This window comes from Pseudorca crassidens, chromosome 2 (genome assembly GCF_039906515.1).
Source record: "Pseudorca crassidens isolate mPseCra1 chromosome 2, mPseCra1.hap1, whole genome shotgun sequence".
NCBI classification, from domain to species: domain Eukaryota; kingdom Metazoa; phylum Chordata; class Mammalia; order Artiodactyla; family Delphinidae; genus Pseudorca; species Pseudorca crassidens.
In genome coordinates, this window is record NC_090297.1 from 11,468,788 (window position 1) to 11,493,068 (window position 24,281).

At 51.6% G+C, this 24,281-nt stretch overlaps 1 protein-coding gene across 3 annotated transcripts in view; it reads left to right on the top strand.

The window, feature by feature from the left end:
• The window catches only part of KAZN (kazrin, periplakin interacting protein), a 1,134,217-nt gene extending 1,113,135 nt beyond the window's left edge, over window positions 1–21,082 (top strand). For 2 of the 3 annotated variants that reach the window (XM_067721083.1, XM_067721102.1), the window contains 5 exons: window positions 5,593–5,824; window positions 7,125–7,226; window positions 7,723–7,889; window positions 15,645–15,759; window positions 17,340–21,081. In XM_067721083.1, the coding sequence (XP_067577184.1) occupies window positions 5,593–5,824; window positions 7,125–7,226; window positions 7,723–7,889; window positions 15,645–15,759; window positions 17,340–17,504 (781 nt within the window). In that variant the 3' untranslated portion in view covers window positions 17,505–21,081. Of the gene's footprint in view, window positions 1–5,592; window positions 5,825–7,124; window positions 7,227–7,722; window positions 7,890–15,644; window positions 15,760–17,339 lie in introns of all 3 variants that reach the window. The other variant, XM_067721094.1, reaches the window with a different exon arrangement.
• Window positions 21,083–24,281: the final 3,199 nt, after the last annotated feature.

The following is a 24,281-nucleotide window of genomic DNA, read 5'->3' on the forward strand; positions in this document are numbered from 1 at the left end:
ACTGAATGCATCCCAGACCCTGTGCTAAGGACTTTACCTTCTCTTATCACTTTTAGCCCAGGAGGCCAGTAGGAGTAGCCCCATTTTACAGAAGAGGAAACCGAGGTACAGAGGCACGAGGTCTTTCATCTAAGGCTGATGGAGCTAGAGTGGCCTCATGTTTTCTGTGCTGAATAATGACCCAGATGACATTGAAATTCTGTGCCCAAACTCAGATTTCAGGATCTAATTTGGTCCCAGTTTGAGGAGGGGGCAGTGTAAAATTTTATAAAATGTTTGAATTACTTTTAAAATCATTCTGTTTTGTTCACCTCCGGCGCTTACAGTGGCTCACACCAACAGCTGGGAGAGTGTTGCCAAGCTGAGGCCCCATGGGGACAACTTTAATGGAAAGAGAACCATTTGGAAGGGCAGGAGTGCATTAATTGTCAGCATGCCGAGGGATACTGCTGATTATAAATGGGCCCCCTCCCACCCCACACTCCACGTCTGGTTGCACCATTGATTCGCTGAGCAGACCCTTCCTTCAGATGGGAAAGAAGTCTTCTGGTCTCCATCAAAGGCCCAACAGCATCTGATTCAGAGACCGTAGGCTTCAGCCCCTTTCCCAGGGAAGAGAGCAACGACGGCTGGGCCTGGGAAGAGTCCATCTGAAGTGATGAGGCTGGAGCGGGTCACCCAGGCACCTTCTCATCCCAGAAGGGAGCTTGTCTTGGGCCAGAAGGTTCCAGCTCAGGAGCTGGGTGCTGGGCAGCCTCTGGGAAGCCTGGGGCCGGTGCCCCCCTCGCCCAGCCTTGCCCTGTCTTCCTTGCACTGGACTCTAAACCAGAAGCTGTTGGGCATTAGCTCTGAGCCAGGTGGGGAGCCTGGGCATTTGTAGACATGCCACACCCGGTCCTGCCCTCCAGGAGCTGATGGTCCAGTGGACAGCTGGCCAGACAAGCAGCAATTACCCAGTGTGACAAATGCAAGGACTCTGAAGAGGCTCTGGACACAAGGAGGGTCTTGACCTAGCACAGGGGTCCCGGAAGGCTTTGGGGAGAGCCATAGCTCAACAGAGTCTTGCAGGAGTTAAGCAGGTGAAGAGGGTAGGGTGGAGAACAGCCCAGGAGGCCGGGAGGCCCTGGCCCTTGGGGGCAGACCCAGTGGTTCTGGGTGGCCGAGGGGCGGGAGGAGGGGAGCGAAGCTGGGAGCCCACCTTTCTGCCCTCAGTCCTTCCCATGATATGTCTGCTAGGCATTCGGCACTAGGCTGACTCGGAGCCTAGAGACCACAGTCCCTGGGCGCAGATAATTCATTTGTTAAGTTCCATGTGTGATGGGTGCTGTGAAGGGAATTGTTAGAGGCAGAGCAGCCGTTCAGGGGGCAAGTTCAGACAGCACAGTCAGAGGCAGCCTCTGCGAGGTGGGAGCTGACACCTGGACAGGGAGGGGAGGAGAGGGGAGGGGAGAACCTGGACAGGGCTGGAAGGAAATTGGTGCCGGGCGAGGCGGGGACCCCCACCACCCGAAGAGCAAAAACCTCAGGGCATCCCGGAAGTGCTTCCAGCCCAAGCCCGGTGGGAGGGGGAGCCCGGACCTGTGAGGTCACCCCGAGGACTTCCGATTTCAGATTTTATCCCTGCAAAGGAGCGCCACAGGAGAGTTTCCTTGTTTTATTTTATTCAAATCTGCTCTGTTCTTTTTTCCCTCTTTTACTGGCTTTTTATTGAGTGTTCCCACTCCTGGCTTATGAGCTATACTTTTTTGTGATATTTTTAATGATTGCTCTATAGTTTACAGCACACAGAAAGCTTAACACGATCTTCAAATAATATTATACAACTTTGTGTGTAGTGTAACATGCTTTTTCCTCCTTCCTTTGTATTATGTCTCTATATATACATATATATATATCCTCCATAATACATGGTTATTATTTTTCTTTTAAACTGGCCATTATCTTTTTTTTTTTTTTTCCTTTGCGGTACGCGGGCCTCTCGCTGTTGTGGCCTCTCCCATTGCGGGACGCGCAGGCTCAGCGGCCATGGCTCACGGGCCTAGTCGTTCTGCGGCATGTGGGAACTTCCCGGACCGCGGCATGAACCCGTGCCCCTGCATCAGCAGGCGGACTCTCAACCACTGCGCCACCGGGGAAGCCCCCTCCCAATCACTCTTTTCATCTTGTAAAACTGAAACTGTACCCATTAACGCTAACTCTCCATTCTCCCCTCCCCCCAGGATACCTGCATCCACCATTCTACTTTCTCTAGGAATCTGACTACCCCTAAGTTCCTCACATAAGTGGAATCACAGAGTATTTGTCTTTTTGTGACTGGCTTATTTCACTTAGCATAATGTCCTCAAGATTCATCCATGTTGTAGCATATGAGAGAATTTCCTTTTTAAGGCTGAAAAACATTCCCTTTTATGTATGTGGCCCCTTTTGCTTATCTGTTCATCCATCAGTGGACACTTGGGTTGTTTCTACATTTTAGCTCTTGTGCGTATTGCTGCAATGAACCTGGATGTACAAATATCTCTTCAAGACCCTGATTTCAATACTTCGGGATATATATTCAGAAGTGGAATTGCCGCATCATACGATCATTCTATTTTTCATCTTCTGAGGAACAGTCCTACTGTTTTCCACAGCAGTTATACCATTGTACATCCTCACCAACAGTGCACAAGGGTTCCAATTTCTCCACCTCCTTGCCGACACTTGTTTTCTGGGTTTTTGATAGTAGCCATCCTAATGGGCATGGAGTGGTATTTTATCACAGTTTTGATTTGCATTTCCCTCATGATTAGTGATATTGAGCATCTTTTCATGGGCCTATTAGCCATTCTTTTTTTTTTTTTTTTTTTAAATTTATTTTTTTAACATCTTTATTGGGGTATAATTGCTTTACAATGGTGTGTTAGTTTCTGATTTATAACAAAGTGAATCAGTTATACATGTACATATGTTCCCATATCTCTTCCCTCTTGCGTCTCCCTCCCTCCCACCCTCCCTATCCCACCCTCCCTATCCCACCCCTCCAGGCGGTCACAAAGCACCGAGCTGATCTCCCTGTGCTATGCCTATTAGCCATTCTTATGTCTTCTTTGGAGAAATGTTTATTCAAGTCCTTTGCCCATTTCTGAATTGGGTTGTTTGTCTGTTTTGTTGAGTTTTAGGAGTTCTCTTTATTCTTTTGTGTAGTCCAAATTTCCATGTGGTTATTATTTTCTTTCCTCTCGAAGAAATTCCTTTGACATTTCTTGTAGTTCTTTCCTCTGATGATGAATTCTTTCAATTTTGCTTGTTTAAAAAAGTCTCTGTTTCCTCCCTCATTTTTAAAGACTTTATTTTTTAGAGCAGTTTTAGTTTCACAGCAAAACTGAGGGGAAGCTACAGAGATGTCCCGTAAACCGCCTGCCCTCACAGGTGCATTGCCTCCCATTATCAACATCGCCCTCCAGATGTTTCAGCTGAACCTACAGTGACACATCATTGTTACCCAGAGTCCATAGTTTACATTAGGGTTCACTCTTGGTGCTGTACGTTCTATGGATTCGGACAAACATATAATGGAGTGCGTCCATCATTACAGTACCGTACTGAATAGTTTCACCGCCCTAAAAATCCTCTGTGCTCTACCTTTTCACCCCTCCTTCTCCTCCAAACCCTGGAAAGCACTGGTCTTTTTGCTGTCTCCGTAGTTTTGCCTTTTCCAGAATGTCATATAGTTGAAATCATACAGTATGTAGCCTTTTCAGATTGGCTTCTTTCACTTAGTAATATGCACTGAAGATTCCTCTAAGAGGGGCTTTTAAGTAGAAGAGTGACATGATCTGATGGATGTATTTAAAAGCTGCCATCTGGCAGCCACGGGGAAAGTGGATTAGAAGGGGCAAGGGGTGGGGGGGGCAGTCAGGAGGCAGCTGCAGAAATCTATGCCAGAGGTGGCCATGGCTTGACCCCAGAAAACGAAACAAGGGGACGGACACACTGACCAGAGTGATTGATAGATGGACAGAGTGAGGGAGGGGAGAGGCGGGGCAAGTGAGGATGGGGAGATGGGAGAGAGGACCGGCATTTCATTTGGAGCCTGTTAAATTTGAGATGCCCGTGCCAGGAGGAGAGGTCAAGAGGGCAGCTGGTTAGAATCCGGGGCTCAGAAGAGGCGAGTGAGGAGAGATGTGAACTTGCAAGTCCCTGTTAACAGATGTGATCCAGAGCCCTGGAAATGGAGGTCAGCCCCAGACGGGAGAGTGTAGGGGTGGTGAAGGGAAGGGTGAATGGGAGATGTGCCCATTGTAAGGCCGCATCTACCCAGCACGGAGCTAAGTAGCTGCTCAATACACATCCTTGGAGCGGAGGAAGGAAACTAGGAGCCTTCGAGGACACCAGCAGGAGGGGAGGGGCGCGATCCGCTATCTCCATCCTAGGGAAAGGCCTGGAGGGGCCCCAGAGGCAGGGAGACCAGTTAGAAGACGAAGTCCGAGGGGAGACGACGGTGCGTAGAGTGAGCGGTGGAGAGTAGAAAGGAGGAAGCGGAGTCAGATGAGGTTGAAAACCCCACCCAGGTCTCCAGCTTGGCCGGTAGGGTGCTCTACTCACAGCCTCCATCCCACCCCAGCTGGGGAGTGGGTGAGGGGTGCTCCCTCTGCCGGCTCAGATCCCAGGCCTGGGGAGGAGGGCGGCGTCACTCCGTAAGCCCATTTTTTCTCTTTCGCATCAGGATCCCTTTTTGGTCGGTCCCCTAAGGCTCCCACTTCAGCAAAGCAGCTCCCTACCCGGCATCCCCTCCGTCCGGTCGTTTCTCAAAGTTCCTCCGCAGGTGGGAGACGCCATCCTCATTCATTCTGCGAGGCTGCCACCCTGTGGCTAGAAGGGGAATGACATCTGAGGGGACCACACTTTTATCCTTTTGAGATGTATTCGTTGTGCGCCTACTACGTGCGCATGCGCGTGGCACTGGGTGAAGTTCTGGGTGGGATACAGAAAATCTGAGATACGGCGGTGAGGAGAGAGGACTTGGAATACGCAAAACGTAGGGTTTATTTCTGATTCCAAGACGTGTTGCTGTGTGACTCTGCGTGGAGGGGGGCGCCGGGGTCCCCAGAGGTGCTGCCTACTGCTGCATTCGTCCCTGCGGCTCTGTCAATGTCCCTTTCCACTCTCAGTGTGTCTGAACGTGGTCTCTTCTTTTGTTCCTTCTGCCTGTCTGCTGATCCCTTTTTTGTTCTCTGGGGCTTGCTCTCTGTTTCTGTCTCTCCCTCTGTCTCTGTCTCTGTGTCTGTCTGCCTCTCTCTCTGTCTATTTCTCTCTGTCTCCTCTGTGTCTGTGTCTCTCTCCTATGTCTCTGTCCCCCTCTCCCTGTGTTTCTCCCTGTCTCCTCCTCTCTCCCCTCCATCCACCTCTCCCCACCTCTGCCCTCTGTCTTTCTTCCTCTCTGTCTCTCCACTCCATCCCTGTTCATTTCTATGTCTGTGTCCCCTCCCCGCCATTGTTTTGCTTCTCATTCTTCATCTCTGCTCATCTCTGCCCCATTTCTCCCTGTCCCTCTGTTTCTGCCACCTTTCCCCACCCATCCCTCTCTCCGGCTGTGTCTCTCCCCACCAGCCTGTCCAAGGCCGCTGACCTGGACCATCACTGGGTGGCCAAGGCCTGGCTGAATGACATCGGCCTGTCCCAGTACTCCCAGGCCTTCCAAAACCACCTGGTCGATGGGCGGATGCTGAACTCCCTGATGAAGCGGGACCTGGAGAAGCACCTGAATGTGTCCAAGAAGTTCCACCAGATCAGCATCCTCCTGGGAATCGAGCTGCTGTACCAAGTGAACTTCAGCAGGGAGGTGAGAAGCGGGTTGGGGGGACACCTTCCACAGCCCCGCTTTCCTCTCCGCATCCACTGTCTGTCCATCCAACCACCTGTTCATCTGCCCACACAACTGTCTATCCGTCCATCCATCCTTCTACCTGTCCATCCGTCCATGCACCCATCCATCCCTTCCTCTCTCCCTCCCTCCTTTAAACAGTTGCTTATTGGGGATGGGCCAAACCCTGTGCTCAATTCAGGGGAAACGGGAAACACTCATCCTCCAAGAACTCACTGCTTATCAGGGGAAACCACGAAGAAGCTTGTGGTCACAATATCGTGGAAGGTTGTCCCAATGAGAGAAGCCCAGGGTTTTCTGAAAACCCAAAGGAGAAGCTTCCAGAGGGATCAGAGAAGCCGTCCCAGAGGTAGTGACACCTAAAGTGAGACCTGGAGGAGGAATTTCAGGGATCAGTCAATAGAAGGTATGAGGGGGAAAGCAGCCCAGAGAGGAAACAGCCTAGACTAAGGCCCAGAGGACAGATCTGTGGCAGCAGAAGATCTGAGAGTCCTGTGTGGTTCCCATGCTGGGTTTGAGGTGGGAGGGTGAACGGGAGTGCAGACAGGTAGCTGGCGGACTGTAGGGCATATAGAGTTTGGACTCTGAGTGCCCCTCTTCTGAGTGCTGCCAAGCCAGAGAGCCCAGGGCATCTACTTCAGCTCCTCCGAGGCCTACCGGCACCTCTCCCCAAATAGTCCCCTGAGGGAGGGGCCCCAGGCTGCTGGGGTCTGTGGGGCTGAGTGCAGAGGGCTTACTTTTCTTAGAGCACCGTCAGAGCACAAGCAATTCAGGGGTGGGAGGAGAGGGACAGAAGAGGGGTCTTCACGGCCTTCTCAAACACCCAACGCAGAGCCCTGGGCACAGGAAGTGATGAGGACACAGGCCCTGCCCCCAGGAGCCCCAGTCTGGTGCAGGAGGTGACGAGTGGGCCGATCATGGCGGTAAAGTGTGGAAATGGGCGGCCTCATCTGGGGACGTCCCTCCACAAACACGCATCGAGCACCTGCTCCAAGTCAGGTGAGCAGGGGGCTGGGATGCACGTCCAGGCAGCCGCCGTGGGTCCCAGGCAGCCCCAGCCTCCAGATGCAGGCGGCTCTGCCTCCAGGCTCCTTCACCCCGGAAGTGGGCTTCTCCCCATTTTCCAGAATGAAAGGATCGACGTGGCCAGAGCAGCCGTGGATGGCCTGGCCAGGAGCCTCACATCAGCATGCTGAGGTCCCTGCCAGCACCGTGGAGCCTCATCCCCCCGGCTGACCCACCCTCCCCACCCCAACAGGCCCTCCAGGAGCGCCGGGCTCGCTGCGAGACGCAGAACATAGACCCCGTGGTCTGGACCAACCAGCGGGTGCTCAAGTGGGTGCGAGATATTGACCTGAAGGTGAGGGGAGATGGCGGGGCTGGGGGTGACTCTTGGGCAAATCCCATGCATGTCTGTGTGTGTGCAAATCAGTCTCCATTTTTGCGTGGGCTGAGGCATCGTCTCCCAGGCTGGCAAGAATAACCTGCCTCCTGTCAGTCAAGAGGAGGGAACTATTCCCCGCTCCTGCCATCCCCCCAGCAGCACCCCGATCTCATGGGGGGGAGGGAATGCTGAGCCATTCTCGCTCTCTGAAGCCAGGGTGGGATTGAATCCACACCCATCTTCTCCCTCAACAAGCATTTGTGGGTTGCCTGCCTTGGTCTGGGTATGTCACTGACAAAATAGTCCAGTCGCTGCTCTCATGGCCCTAAAAGAGTGGGGTGGGGTTCCCTCTCAGTATTAAATGAACTGGTCCCCAGAGGTCAAGCCCTTGCTGTTGGGGCCACATCCCCAGTGGAGGTGGAGACCCCTCAGGCCAGCAGGGTGGCTCACCGGCCTCATGTCTTGCCCTCAGGAGTATGCAGACAACCTGACCAACAGTGGTGTCCATGGAGCCGTGCTGGTGCTGGAACCCACGTTCAACGCTGAGGCCATGGCCACGGCCCTGGGCATCCCCAGCGGGAAGCACATTCTCCGGAGGCACCTGGCGGAGGAGATGAGTGCCATCTTCCACCCGGCCAAGTGAGTGTGGGCTGCTGGCTGCAGCTCGCAGCTTTTGGAAGTGGATGGTCCCGGCCCCTCCTTCCTGGATGCCACCTGTTCCTTTGCAACACAGCGGTCTCCTTTGGCAGATCCAGAAACTGAGGCCCAGAGAAGTGCAGTGCTTTGGCCTGAACGTCATAGAGTAGAAAGAGATAGAGGAGCAGTCAGGTTTTGAATAAAGTGCGTGGTTAAAACGGGCATTTAGAGAAGGGAGAGTGACCAGCGTGTATGAGGAAGGCCATGGGAGGGTGGGGTTTGAGCTGGGGAGGATTCGCACTGGCCTAAGAGGTTGAGATGGCTGTTCCAGGCAGGGCTGACTATGGGGACGAAGGTTTGGAGACAGGGATGGGCGTCTTAGTGGTTTTTACCATCTAGGTGAGCAGACCATGTTGGCCCACCTACCCCAGGCTCCTCATCTGAAAAGTGGCCAGAGAATAAACACGTGAACAGATGGACTCCCAAGGCACTCTCTCCTTTTACAATGATTGTGGTTAGGGTTAGATGACCATTTATTGAGCACATGCCATGGGCACTAATTCTATCCACATGACAATGCTAAGAAATGTTTCACTGTCCCTCCTTTATAGATGGAGAAAATTGTTTGAAGGAGCCAAAGTACATGCCTAAGGTCAAACAGCTAGTAAATGGCAGAGCCCGGATTTGTCCTTTATTCTATTAATGTGATATATTATGCAATTGATTTTCAGAGGTTGAACCAACCTTGCATTCCTAGGATAAATCCCAGTCGGTCGTGGTGTATAATCTTTTTATATGTTGCTGGATTAGGTTTGCTAGTATTTTGTTGAGGAATTTTGCATCAGTATTTACAAGGGATATTGGTCTGTAGTTTTCTTTTCTTGTGATATTTTTGTCTGGTTTTGGTATCAGAGTAAAATTGGTCTCATAGAATGAGTTGGGAAGTTTTCCCTCATCTTCTGTTTTTGGGAAGAGTTTGTGAAGGATTGCTGTTCATTATTCTTTAAACATTTGGTAGAATTCACCAGTGAAGCCATCTGGTCCTGGGTTTTTCTTTGTGGGAAGTTTATTATTATTGTTATTATTATTACTAATCCAAACTCTTTACTCATTGTAGGTCTATTTAGATTTTCTGTTTCTTCTTGAGTCAGTTTCAGTAGTTTATATCTTTTTTTAGGTTCTTACTTTTTAAAAAAATTTTTGAATTGCAGTATAGCTGATTTACAGTATCGAGTTAGTTTCAGGTGTACACCACAGCAATTCATTTCTATACATATATACACATATATATGTGTGTGTGTGTATATCTATATCTATATCTATATGTTCATTCTTTTTCAGATTCTTTTCCCTTATAGATTATTATAAAATATTGAGTATAGTTCCCTGTGCTATACAGTAGGTCCTTGTTGGTTATCTATTTTATGTATAGTAGTGTGTATAGTTTATATCTTTCTAAGAATTTGTCCATTTCATCTAAGTTAGCTATTTTGTTAGCATACAATTGATCATATAATCATTTCCTTGTAATCCCTCTTATTTATGTAGATTTATCCCCTCTTTCATTCCTAGTTTTACTAATTTGAGTCATTGCCCTTTTTAACTCTTGGTCAGTCTAGCTAACGGTCAGCTCATTTTGTTAACAGATGCCAGATTTGAACCTGAGGCTCTCTGCGTCAGGCCTGAGTGCTCAACCCCCAAACTATATGGGGCCTCAGGGAACAGCTGAGCCACACCCCATGTTATGCAGGTGGGAGAAAATTGTGCATCTGTCGCAGGGTCCAGGTGCCCTGGACTGCCCTCGCCCGTTGGCAGGCTGATACCCAAGCAGTTCTCATAGACCCTGCAGCAGAATCATCGGTGCTCTTGTAACATGCAGATACCTCATCCCCAGCTCAGACCTACAGGACCAGAATTTGCTGGCAGAGCCCGGGAATCTACATTTTCATGCATTTTATGCAAGCTGAGGTGGTTTTGACAAGAACCCTATTCCATGAGCCATGAATCAACAGGTGCAGGAAAAAGGCTTTTCTTCTCAGAATTTTCCACCTTCCTTTACCTCCCTTCTGGAGCCATGTGATCTGTAACAGTCTTAAGATCTTCCGAGCCCTGGAGGGGCAGCTCTAGCTAAACATTAGCCAGCGTGAATAACATTTGTGTGACTGATTAAACCCTTGACCCCCCATGAGGTGGGAGGTATGTTGACGACTGTCTAGGATTAGTGGGTGAGCACTAGGGATGTTTCAACGGGGCACAAATAGCGTGGGTTCTTAGGTCATTGGGAGGTCAGAGACTCCTTCAGGAACCAGATGAAAGCAGTCCTCCTGATGTCAGGACAAGGAAGAAGGAAATGGACTCAGTCCAGCCTCCTCATTTTACCTCTGAGGCTGCTCAGCCAGGGAACCAAGAGGCAATGCCAGTACCAGACCCCAGACCCGTCTCCCTGTTCGGACCTTTTCCCTTGATGCTGTTTTTTTCCACATGATGGTCATAGCTTATGAATCAAGGTCTCCACGCGGGATGTGGGATTTTGGAAGCTCGCGGCCCGTTGCTGAGACCCTGCCATGGGCCAAGGGATCAGACTTTCAGTTAGCTGGGGAAAGACAGAACTCCATGAGTTTCTAAGGAGTCTTACAGCCCACTGCTGTTGGTACAAGAGTCCCCAGCTAAGCCAAACGCCAGGGAGACAGTGATCCCCAGGCAGGTGGTGAGATGCTTGGGAAGGTCTGATGGGTTTATATTAACCAAGATCTTCGGGCTTTGCCCAGGACAGCTCTGCAGTGGTCTAGGTATCTCATCCTGTCTACTGCCTTCTCGCTCCTTTTCCTTCTCTGTTGCTGATTTCAGCTTTCCAGAAAGAGAAAGGGCAGGGCAGGTCTTTTGGGGTGAGTCCTCCCAGAATGCTTAGATCGGGTGGAGAGATTCCAGTTTGAGGAAACATCCCGAACCATCGAAATAGACTTGAGAAGCCAACCCTGGGACTGAATCCCAGGCCGGGTGAAACAGAGTGATGGTCATAACAGCAGCCCTTCACACTGATATCATATGTCATCGTCAGCAAAGTGCTGTCACATCCCTTGTTTCATTTTCTCCTCCTCCCTGTGAAGGAAGCTGAGTGAGAAGGAATCGTTGCCTCCTTTTACGGATAAGGTGACAGGCTTCAGAGAGGTGCTGTGACCTGCTCAAGACTAGATGGGAGTTCGTGGCAGTGCTGGAATCTACCAGCAGGGACTCCTGTGACCCTCCACCACACCAGGAAGCTTGGAGGTGGGGGCTGATGAGCACCTGGTTCCGCTCTCCAGGAGACGTGACCCCTGATCACATCTGTGATCCCACGTCACCCGGTAGATGTGATGCCTGTAGTCACAGGGGGGCAGTCAGCTCAGAGCATCTTGGGAGATTATAGTCCCCATGTATTAATGGCCCGTGACCAGGAAGTCAGGGAACATCAGTACGCAGCCCAACTCTAGGAAAGGCACATTTACCAAGAGTTTATAGGTTCCAATATGACATCATGTTCTCCAGCCTCCTCTCATTGCCATGACAACCATATGACCAAAGGGACTGAGGCGGGGCACTTTCTGACATCATCTTGTGATGTCTGCTTTGACACACACTGACTTCTTACTTCTCCCTGTAAACCCCGGTCTAGCACCAACTCTGTCATAGGACCGTGCGTTAAAGATCGCACGGAAATAAATCCGTGGACCAAAAGGATGCAGGGAGTGGCCAAGCCGTTCCAAAGCATCACAGGAGCCAAAAAAAAAAGCCTTAATGAAAATGTGTGACCATCTCCAGCACCTGCCTGAAGGACGGTGTATCCTGTCACTAACAGAGGGTCAGGCACAAGGCGGATTCAGCCTGTAGTTCATTTAGATTCTCTCTGAATGTTAGGCCTGAGAAGAGTCCCCTTTAGGCCTCGGAAGCATCAGGCAAACATTGCATCTCTCTTGTAAATACTCCTCCCCATCCTGTGGCCTTGTGACCCATGGCCCCAAAGCGCCCCTTTTTGTTTCCAAGGATGCAAGAGTCAGCCGGCATCTCCCTCCTTTCCCTCCTCCTTCCCCCTCCAGACACAGTTATAAGGTGGGGTTATCAAGCTACCATAACCATTTGCTAAGCTCTGCCACGGGCCAGGCTCAGAACCTAGCACGTTGTTGCCACCTTCTACAGGTGGGTGCGTGAGCCCCATTTCACAGATGAGAAAACTGAGGTACAGCAAGGCTGCATATCTTGCCTGGGGCCATAAGCTTGTAAGCTGAGGAGCTGGGATTCAAAGCATCGTGCTTTGCTGCTTCCCTAAAGGGCAGAAAGAGTGGCCAGAACAACAGGGGAACTGTTGTCGAGCAGTGGTCTTATCTCCCTAGGCCCCTCCCAGGGGACCTTTGAGCCTCCAACCCGAAGTATAAACAGTGAGACAAAGTGAACGTGGAGCCTGACCCAGAGACGCCCACGATAACTAACAGTTCATGTCCCCTGACCTCACAGGAACGCTGGAGCATCTCAGTGAAGCAGTTTCCTCTTGAGTTGGTTCCATGGGGCTTCCCTTTCTGTCACTTTGCTCCAGTGTTCTCATTAGCATTTCAGCAGGGAAGAGCAATTCCATTATGAACTCAAATAGACTCAACCCTCGAGCACACAGAATAAGAGGCCTTGTCACAGCTCTACCTCCTTGGCTGGCAGGCTACCCAGGTCTGAGAGATCCAGGCAGCAGACAAGGGGGAGTATTCCTGGGCCCCCTGGCAGGTCACCTGAGCCAGGTGGGGGAAGGGGCACATTGAGATTTTCAGGCACCCACAAGAAGGTGATGTTTCATAATATTCTGCCTCACCCCACCCCCAAAGGATCACTGAGCTGTGAGCCCAGAGACCAGGCCCTGGGGCGGTGTAGTCCATGGAATCGCGGTCCTATGTAAGGAGGGGGCACAGCAGGGCCTTTGGGGGCTGAATTCTGGCTCCTCTTCCATCATCTGTGGTTTTAGCAAGAAACTGGAGCCTCGGTTCCCTCATCTTGAAACGCAGACAATCACTCCTCTTCCCCAGGGCTTCGGGAGGGTTCAAGGAGCTGACTCAGGGGAAGGACCTGGCGTCATGCCTGGAACACAGTAGGCGGCCAATTAATACTCTGTCCTCCCCCACTTCACTCAGCTCCACCAAAGCATCTTGCACCTCACGGCCTCGTAAACCTTCATTTAATTGGGTGAGACTCAGCCCTCAGGCCAGCCCCGCTGACAGAGGCTGATTCCCACCCCGCCACCTTCCTTCCTGCACACGATGCCTTTTTAGTGCCCGGACACCCTGTACATTGACTCAGGAAATGAGTCAACAGAGATGCCCTATCTTCCAGAAACTTCCCTCATTAAAACTTATCCTTCCAGCATTCCACTCCCTCAGGGTCTGACAAAGGAAGTAGAAATATTCAATTAGCCATTTCAAGTCTCCGTAAGACCGTAACCTTGCGCTCGGCCTATTTGCATTTTCGTGACTTTTAATCCGCAGGAGGAACGGTACGGTTTTAGCCACGGAGGAAAAAGCTAGAAGGGAAGGTGTTTTGGCACAGTGGTGGCAGGAACTGCCCTGTGCTCCTCTGTCTACACCACAAAGGCAGCCACTTTCTGCTCAGGGGTTGGTTTGTTAAGACCAGAACTGCATACTGGGCTCTATCGTACAGATGAGGAAACGGAGGCCCAGCAAGGGAATCAGCTCACATGAGGGCCCAGCTAGGGGATGGTTGAGCAGAGACTGAAGCCAGGTCTGTACCCCTCAACCCCAGTGTCGATCACAGCAACTGCTCATGCTATGCCAGCCCCTGCTCAGCATTTTATATGTGTCCTCTCATTCAATCCTCCAATGACCTTATAAGAGAAATGTTGATATTAACCCCACTCCACATTCTGTCTCCTCCTCTGGGTCCTACGCTGACCCCCAAGGTGGCAAAAACATGGTCTCGATCTTGCTTCTAGAGAACCAAGTTCAAGTTCTATCCCTGCCACTGTGTGTCTTGTGTATCCTTGGATGAGACACACATCCCCTCTGGACTTCCATCTCTTTTTCAGTGAAAAACCAAAGAAGGGGCTCTGGAGTTCTCCCGAGTTCATCAGACAGCTGATGTTCCATGACTCAGGGGGGTGTCATGCACTTCCCACAAGACGGCAAACACAGCTGGCTGCATCATGGCTTCTGCACTTAGGACAGCTTCCCCACTAGACCCAGGGCATTCCATCCCCAGATGGAGGAGAGAGGGAGGTCATCAATGAAGACCTCAGTTCCTGACCCACCGCAGAGCAAGAGCCTCCCTGTGACGAGGTTGCCCTGGCACCGGGGGACCTGAGAACTCACCTTCACCTGCCGCCCAGCAGCCAGTGCGGTCCCCTGCCCAGCAGCCTCCCCTCCCTTGAACTTCCTCTGCAGAACTTGCCCCAAAAGAAGCAGAGCTTCTCGAAGGCAGCTTAAAAGCTATTAGAAGGTTCATTTCTCTTCATGAGTCCACCTCCATGGTGGCCTGAGCCGAGGCTCACAGCTCCTGACCGCCCGTCAGCCAGAGCCAGTTCCTCTGTAATAAGTTTTTACTGTTAATATGACTCATTATCATTATAGCCACTTACTGGATTCCAGCTAAGCTCCAAAGCACACTTTAACTAACCCTCGCGATCACTTCATGAAGTTGGCTCTAATACGATCCCCACCTGGCAGATAGAGAAACCCAGCTTTCGAGAAATGAAGGGACACGCTCGAGGTCACGCAGCCAGTGCAGAGTCGAGCCAGGATTTCAGCGCCACTGAAGTTCCAAGGACGATGCTGGACACCAGCGTCTTGGGATTGCTGAGGTTGACAGGGAAGGTACAGAAGGCTCTGCCCATGCTGGGGCCAACCCTGCAGGCAGAGAAAGACGGGAGTCCAAGAGACACACTGGTTTGCCCAAGTTCTAAAAGAGAAGGAAGGCAGGTGGGAGGACGAAGTTCGGAAGTCCTGGCTCTGAACCAGTTTCTCGCCCCAACTCCATACTCCATACGCACCAGCACTAAGATTCTAACACAGGGGCTGGCCAACTTCTTCCATACAAGGTCAGATAGTGAAGATGTTAGCACTCGAGAGCCAGGTGGTCTGTGTCCAAGTAGTAAGAAAGCAGCCATAGACAACGTGCAAACCAAGGGACTGGGTTCCAATAAAACTTTATTTACAAAATCAGTCAGCTAGCTGCATTCGGCCCACAGGCTGTAGTTTGCCAAGTCCAATTCTAACAGAAGCCTTTGATGCTTTTGTACAAGGAAGGGAGCAATGGGGGTAACAAGTCAGTGGGGGACCCAGATTCCCAATGCAGAGTGGGGGAAACTTTCTTGATGATTCTCCAGTCACACCTAATGAGCTGACATGGGGGGCTTCTCCCATCAAGTCTCCCCTCTCCTGACAGGGTTTGCAGGACACTGGGGGCTTAAGAGAGACTTTGGGGTCTCTGAGACCGCGGCTCAGATCTTGGCTGCGCCGCTTCAAGCTGTGTGATCCCGGGCAGGTCGCTTGACCTCTCTGTGCCCCCTGTCCTCATCGGCAGCAAGAGATGGCAGCCTGGCCTCTAGGTGTGCTGTGAGGATTGTGTTTGTAAAGTGCTTAGCACAGTGGTGGCGCGTAGGAGATACTCAGTACACCGCAGTTGCGGTCACTGTTCCTGGAGTGAGTGAGTGTCTGTGTCTCTGGGTGGCAGTAGCTGACACACACCCCCGGCTGCCGCAGCCCTGCTGACTTGCCCTGGGTCTCTCCTCAGCTCCACAGGCATCCGGGAGGCTGAGCGATTCGGAACGCCCCCGGGGAGGGCCTCCAGCATCACCCGGGCAGGGAAGGAGGAGAACAGCGGTGGGATCAAGTACAAGACTGGCCGGGTAGGTCGCTCCATGTGTTTACCTGGGGGTCCCCCAGCCTGGGAAAGAAAGGTCTTTGTGTCGTCTGGAGGGGGGCCGATGGGCCAGGTCACAGGTGCAGCTGGGAGAGAGGCCCTGGAACCCACCCTCAAGGGACCTGCATGATGGTTAAGACACACTCAGCCTTGTGGGGTCTTTGTCACTGTATCTCGAAGTGCAGGTCTCACCTGCCTGCATCAGACTCACCTGGCTGGATGCTTAACATACAGCTTCTGGGACCCACCTGGGGCCTCCTGACTCAAGGGCCTCGGGGGCAGGGGGAACCCCGCATGCCGCAAGGCTGCCCAGAGGGTTCCAGCACACCCTAAACTCTAAGGGCCACTGACTGAGATTTTGACCAAGAGCAGCGGGTGAGCCTCTGGTGCATAAGAACATGTGTAGTTGGGTCTGATCGTGTGGACTCAGGGAGACACAGATTCCTAAACGGAGGTGTATAGACACAGACGACAGAAGCGGATAATCCAAAATTCTTCCATTTGTTCAGCGGACAGTTTCGGGTACTAAGGGCATCCCAGGCACGTCCCGAGTGTGGGAGATAAACATGAATAAATGACCACCCTCACCATTAAGATGCTCTCAGTCTAGACTGTGCATTCCCACTGGGGGTGCTGTCACCCCAAAGGGGTCAAAATGGGTTCGGCTCAGGGAGGGCACAAAAAACCTTACTCGTTTTATTTATAAAGCACAGCTATACACATGGCACATAAACAGTGCACAGTATACCTGTGGCATGAAAATTTCATAGTGGGAGTGTGATTAAGGAAAAAATGTCGAAAAAGTCTTCTTTTAAGGGGGGGCAGTATTGAAAGAAAGGTTGAGAAACACACTGGTCCAGAAAGAAAGGCGGTCCAATCAATAAATCATCACAAAGCACTGCCGTGACTACCCTAAGAGAGAACTGTTTACTGAGGGGCCACCGTGTCTGATAATTATAGCCACTGTCTCCCAGCACCGTGCTGTGTGCTTCCCAGATGGAGTTCTACTCTTTGCAACAACTCTGGGAGAAAGGAATTATTAGACCCATCTTGTAGCTAGGAAAACTGAGGCTCAGAGGGGACAGGTGACTTGTCCAAGGTCACACAGCTGGGAAATGGCAGAGCAGGGATCCAAACCCCAGTTTGTGAGTCTCCAAAACCCACACTCTTTCTGCCACACCAGGCAATGCTGGAATATTTCTTCTTCTGGACCTGGGAATGCAGTCAGACCTCACGCCCACACTCATTCTCCACCCCCCTCCTCCTGCTGAAGAGGAAGGTGAGAGACTTCGGTAGATAATCAGAAAGACTATATTTGCCCTCACCCTCAGTAACAAACGGGTTCCTTCCAGCTGGGAACACAAAGCTCTCTCCTAAGGTTAACTCACAAAAGTCCTCTCAGTCTCCCTGAGGAGTGGAGTATTATTACTAATAGGAGGAGCACAGAGTGGTTAGGTAAGGTCACACAGCAATTGAAATTGGAGACCCCACATTTCCCAGATCCAAGAACATTCAATTCTCTTTTTCTCTTCTTCCTGTCCTTTGTTCTCATTCCTCTCTTCTCAGCTACCCCTGGGAAAGATAGGAAGGGGCTTCAGCAGCAAAGACCCCGATTTCCACGATGACTATGGCTCTCTTCAAAACGAAGATTGCGGAGACGATGACTCCCAGGGCAGGCCCGAGCAGTGCCGTCTGGAGGGCTACAATGGCCTGGAGGTCACCAACGTGTAAGGAGCCGATGCTCCACCAGACCCAACACAGAGAGACCCGGGGATGAAGGACAGCCAGGGACTGTCGCTGTTGTACATAGTGATCTTGGCCTGAGGGTGCTCCGCTAGTCCCGGGAAATCCCAGCAGACTGCTGTGACTGCGGATGGGAACCCCGGGGAACGAGGGGGCACCAGCCTGCCTGACTTGAGCAGGCTGTGGACTTCCGTGCTCACTGGAGGGAGACTGGCCCAGAGGGCCCGTCAGGGTGCCCGGCACCTCTGTCATCAAGGCTCCACCTCGGAGTGACTCAGCCACTGAGCAGTTCAAGTGGTCCTGGGAGCCTTGAACTGAGCCACCAGGATGGAAAGAGGCACAGGGTTCCCCAAAACACCCTCCCAGGAGGAGCAGGTGGGACTCCAGCCAGACACGCAGAGGCCAGCAGTGAGCACCAGGAGCTAGCAAAGCTGGAGGCTGACGGGTCACCACGTGGACCCTTCTGGCCAGCCTGGCGGAGGTCTCAGCTCCAGCATCCATGCCCCCCATGACCAATAACTCGGCTTCTGACTTGTATCACTGAATCTCTCTTGGGAGAAGGCAAAACGGGAAGGTCATTCCCATCCTAAATGCCGTGTGTCACATCCGGGTGGACATGTTAAAGGGCTACTTGCTCCCTCTTCCCGGGAGTGGCTGTCCTGGGTGGAGGCAGGTGACATCCCTGCGGGGGTGGGGCTGAGCAGTGACGTTGCCAGGAAATGCAGATATCTGGTCATCAGGATGAAGGATATCATGTCGATAGGATCGGAGTTGACTGGGTTAGGTCCGTGACAACTGTACCAAGTGTGACAGTGGGTTTGGGACTGGGAACAGGGAAACGCTTGTCATTATTAACCCAGCAAACCTTGTTGTGACGTCTGTCACCTGACACACAGGTGTGCTCGCCAGTGTCCTAATTGAGCTGAATCTCACAGGTCGCTAAGGTGGTGCAGAGGATCCCCAGCCCTCTTCTTGACTCTACTACTGTTTTGCTGTGTGGCTTCTTCCCAGTGGCCTCACCTCTCTGTGCCTCAATGTCTTCATCTACAATACTTCTGGTTCCCTTCCAGGGATGTTGTGAGGATTAACACTTGCTAACGTCTGTAACACTTTGTAACCTCTCAGGAGACAGGTGGGAAGTTATGGGGTCCAGGGTGGGTGTCTACTTTCCCATTTACAACACAGAACTGATACTGTACTGATGTAGTACTGGTTCTCTCCGCCTGTTTTTTGTTGTTGTTGTTTTTGTTTGTTTGTTTTGGGGGCCGGACCGCACGGCATGCGGAACTTCCCCGACCAGGGATTGAACCTGCACCCCCTGCAATGGGAGGGCAGAATCTTAACCACTGGACCACCAGGGAAGTCCTCTCCAACTGTTCTGATTGGAGCAACGTGCAAAAGGAGGGCAAGAAATGTTTAATGTTCAGACTCTCTAGAGCCCCCAGTAGGACTTGACTTCCCCAAAAGAGGAAAATCCCACGTACATAACCCTTGAAAATGAGTTTGATCTATGTGCTCAGGCTTGAGTTCATTGACCTCGATGCTGAGGAATGATTAGGGAAGGGCACGTGGCATTGGAGTTCTACTTACACTTAGGTTATCAAAGCAAATCATTTGTTGGAACCACGATGCTCGACTTCCATTGAAGCCTTTGGCACCAACAGTCTATAAGAGGTTTGAATTTCCAGGACTAGAAGCAGGGTCAGCCTCCAAGAACCGTCAAAGCACGTTCTTCAACCCAATGCATTACTTCCCCTCAAGGAAAAGCACAACCCGAGGCCTGATGAACTTGAGAATTCCTCCTCCCCGAGGCCGAAGACCTTGGTTTCCTGACCTTGGTTTCCTAACCTTAACACAAGCACAGCTTTTCTCACCACCGGAAACCAAATGCCTAGTTGTGGACACGTGGATGCCCCCTTTTGTCTGAACGTTTGGCCTCCTAGGGACACATTTCTGATTCCAGGGCCCAGGGGGTGAAGCTCTGGAACAAGGGGTGAAGCTTTGCGGAGGCTCCAAACCCAGTAACTTCATGACGTTCAGCCACACACACGGGATCGGAGGCTGCAGAGCCCGCAGCCGGAGAGAGGAGTTAAGACCTCCCTCTAACCTGATGCCACAGGCCACTCCCGAGTCAGCATCCAGGCTGGCCGAGCCGGCACCCCAGGATCTGCCTCTCGGGAAGGAGCAAACCCAGAAGGCAGTTATTCCCGCAGGGTGAGCAGGAATGGCAAACCGACAGGTGCCTGGGTGCAGGTCTGATTATTTGAAACCAATGCATTGTTCCCCGACTTGGGGACAAGATGGGCAAACGGACAGTTGGGGGGGGGGTCACTGGCAGGGATGGCAGTGCCCAAAACATTCGCAGCATTGGGCCGGCAGGCCTGGGGCAACGTGGGCAAACTCGGATGCGCCTTTTGGTCCAAACGGTGCCCTGAGAGCGCGTTCTCGCCTCCCAGATGCTCTGTATCCCTGGCCCCCAGGCAAGCGTTTGGATGCTTTGCAACATGAGGATGGGTTGGCTGATAAATGAACAACCTCCGTACAGGGTTAAATCAGGTGAGCTCTGTCTGCTGGGAAAATCCTAAATGTCAACTCTGCTTCAAGAGCGGGCAAGAAGAGCAGGGGGTGCAGACTTGGCAGAGAGGTTCTGGAAGCGGTTAACAAAGGCTGGCAGGGTGGCCACCCACAGCACAGTGACCTGCCACATCCTGTCCAAACGGCCTGAGTCATGGTCTTGGTCCTTAAAGGGTGACACGGCATCTGGACCTCGGAACCATGTGAATGTGCTTCTGTGAGAGCTGGTGTCGCCTGCACCCATGGGTGCTGCCAGAGGTTGGGGAGAACCAGGGTAGGCAGAGACACCCCATATTCCTCCCAGAAGCTGGGGACCGGAGCCATCAGAAGGCACCAGCTTTCTGACCCCAGACGCCTCTTGTCTGTGGACAAGGCTCTCTTGTCTTGGGCTGAGCTGGGCTTTTCTCCGAGAAATCTGTCCCTGTCCGCATCGCAATCATTGGAGCCCAAGCTGCAGGAGGCAAGGAGAAGCCACGGGAGAACCTGGACCAGATGAAGTCGAGGAGAAGGGGTCTCCACGCAGCCCAGCCAGCATGGAAGGGCCTCAGAACAGTGACCCCCAATCTCTAGGTCAACAGACGGGGCTGAGTCCAGCAGAACAGGACGATTTGGCAAGATGTGACTTCCGTGTTCGGTGCTCCAAGCCTAGCTCTCCCCCTTCCCATCACAACCCATATTTTCTGGGCACCATCACTTCTGCTCTGCCCTTCGAGGTTCCAATGGGCTCCTGGCAGTGGAGTGGCAAGAAAAAGAAACGTTGTGGGAAATAGCATCTTCTGACACTAACATCATTCCCAGTGGTTGGCTGATGAGAATTTCCTGAGCCCTGACACCCCAGGGAGTCTGTGGGTGCAAAGGAAACGAGTTGTCCATGAGCTAAGATGATGTGCCTGACCTTTAGTTACTGATCATGGCCCGGAATGTCTTCCCAAGAGTGAATTTTAACACTGTAACAATAAATACTACTCCACAACACTTCATTGATGAGCTGGCCTTTTTCTCTGTGTGTTCTCATTCAGTTTTCCCAACAGTCTCTTTGAGAGGGGTGATTATTAACCCATTTCATAGATGGAGAAACTGAGGTTAAGGCTGAGGGGCTTGCCCAGCTCTATTAAGCTAAGACGTGACCGGGCAGGACTCCAGCTCAGTCACCTTCCTCCATATCCCAGGCTCGCTCCTCCCCGCTGAGCACCACCCCCACTACCATGTTGGTGTTCCCACCCTCACCCCCACCTTCCAGCACAGGACTTACATTACCAGGTGGTAGCACTCAAAATGGAGCTCTGGTGCATTCTGTCCTGTTGGAAAAGTCAGGCGCCTACTGTCCCCATCAGAGTGCTGCCTCCTGTCCCAGAACCCCGCTGTCAGGAGGGGAACTTCTGACCAGTCACCCCTCCCTTGATATCACTTGCTTCACCGTGTCCCTCTTCCGGGGTATTCACATTTCCAGATTGTCAGAATAGATCTTCAGCAGTCGTCTCAGTCAGCTCGGGCTGCTACAACATAATACCGGAGACTATGGGGGCTTAAACAACAGACGTTTATTCCTCACAGTTCTAGAGGCTGGGAGGTCCAAGATCCAGGTGCCAGCTAATTTACCTGGTGAGAGCTCTCTTCCTGGTTCACAGATGGGTGCCTTCTCATTGTGTCCTCCCAGAGTGCAGGGAGAGAGAGAGGAAGCAAGCTGTCTAATATCTTATAAGGGCACTAATCCCATCATGAGGACACCATCTTCGTGACCTAATCGCCTCCCAAAGGCCCCATCTCCTAATACCATCACATTGTGGCTTAGAATATTTCAAATAAGAATTTGGGGAGGACACAGACATTCAGTCCGTAGCAGTGGTAGAACCACAGGTGTCCTAGCTCGGTGCTTCTCAAACTTTAACATGCACCTGGGAGGGCTTCCCCGGTGGCGCAGTGGTTAAGAATCTGCCTGCCAGTGTAGGGGACATGGGTTCGAGCCCTGGCCTGGGAAGATCCCACATGCCGCGGAGCAACTAAGCCTGTGCACCACAACTACTGAGCCTGTGCTCTAGAGCTCGCGAACCACAACTACTGAGCCCGCATGTCACAACTACTGAAGCCCACGCCCCTAGAGCCTGTGCTCCGCGATAAGAGAAGCCACTGCAATGAGAAGCCCGCGCACCGCAATGAAGAGTAGCCCCTGCTCACTGCAACTAGAGAAAGCCTGTGCACAGCAACAAAGACCCAACGCAGCCAAAAATTAAAATAAATAAAATAAATAAATTTATTTTAAAAAAAAACATGCACCTGGGAGGGACAGGTATTTTTGGGATGCAGATGCTGACTCAGGAGGTTTGGGGTGGGGCCTGAGATTTGGCATTTCTAATAAGCCCCCAGGCTGTGTTGCTAGTCCAGAGACACACACACTGAGTATCAAGATCATGGCTGACAGCTGGGCCCTCCTGGCAAAGCCCAAATCACAGGAGGTAGGGGATGGTCTGAAGGCTCCACCCAGGTGTCCGACTGGCCCTGATGGAACCCCACCCCAATGAGCCGGATTGTATGCTTCTCCCAGGACAGGAGCCCAGCCTGACTCGCTAGCTCATTGCTACGTTCTGGCAGGCGGTGAACACTCGGGAAGTGTGCATTGAACAGGGAGGATTTGGAAGAGTTAGAAGACACTGTGAGACAGACCTGGGCACGACCAGTTTCAGCAGGCTGACCGCACGTACTGTACCTAGTAAATCCTCTTGGGTGCCAGGGCCTGTTCTTGATGCTGGGGATACAGGGCTAGAACTCATATAACCTAGCAAAGGAAGACAAGAAACTCATCCATGACTGGGGTGACTGAGTTCAGAAGTGATGAGTGGTACACGTGATGAAGCGGGTTGGGGGGGGGCGCTGTCCTAGAGGACTTTTGAGCTGAGACATACTTTCCCTTGCAAAGATCTGGGGGAAGAACATTCCAGGCAGGCAGACGCTGAGCTAAATGCTGAGGATACGACGTGAAGGACATTCTGCCCAGCCTCTGCCCGCACAGAGCTTCCCATCCAGCAGGGAAGAGAGAAGTGAATCAAATACTCCTGGGCAGTGTGAAATTGTAACTGTGCCCAGTCCTGAGAGCAGAGGTAGCTGGTCGTCAGAGAGCTTATCTTATGGGGATTTCATGTAGTCAAGAGGAGGTGAGGCCTGGGCAGAAGGGAGTTCAGCAGGTGAAGAAGAAAAGGAAGAGGATTCTAGACAGCGGGTCAGCACGTGCAAAGGTCCTGTGGGAGGAGCACAGTAAGTGGGACTGAAAAAAGGCCTTTTTTTTGCACCGATTCATTGATCTCGTATTTGATTACTCCCCCTGAGAACCTTGTCTGCTCTTACCTCCAGCTACTCTCTGAACTTCCTCCCTGAGCTTCCAGAGAATCTGATCTGGGCCTCCTCCGAAACATTCTGTGTTCTTCACTTTGCGTTACAGTTATCCGCGTGGGACCCGTGGGGCTGTGTCCACCAATACAGCGTCCCACACTCTCTCCCTGTTCGTTAAGCAAATGAACAGATCAGTCAATCAATCAATAAAAATCGACAGAGCACCACCACCAGTACAAGATGCTACACAGCTATTCAGTTTGATCTGGCAGCCAAGCCATGTGTGGCAATTTAAATTACTATAATAATTAACTAAAATTAAATAAAATTTAAAATTCCATTTCTCAGCTGCACCAGCACATTTCAAGCACTCCATAGCTGCCTGTGGCTGGCGGATGCGGGATCAGAGGACACAGATACAGAGCATTCCCATCATGGCAGAAAGTTCTGTCGCTACACAGTACCCTGAGATAATTTAGTTTTCTATACAAGCCCTGCCCTCAAGAAGCTTATGATTTGGCAATGGGGGAAAAGAAAGGCAAGGCCCTAGAAAAATACAACTGGGAAAGAAATTTCTAGGACAGGTGGGATTTCTGTATTAGCCAGTGACAGGTGACAAACCCCGACTCAAAACACTGGTTTAAAAACAAAAAGGAACTTATTGGCTTCTGGAAAGAATAGTGTAGGACAACTAGCTTTGGATCCAGAGTGGTAAATGATATTTTCAGGATCTTCATCTTTCTTTGTCCCTTGACGTAGCCTCTCTCTACGTCAGGTTTATTCCCAGACAGGTGGATCCCAACAGTTGGCAAAATTACCACGAGACACACAACCTCCCGGCTTAGCTATCCCTGCACAAGAGAGAGG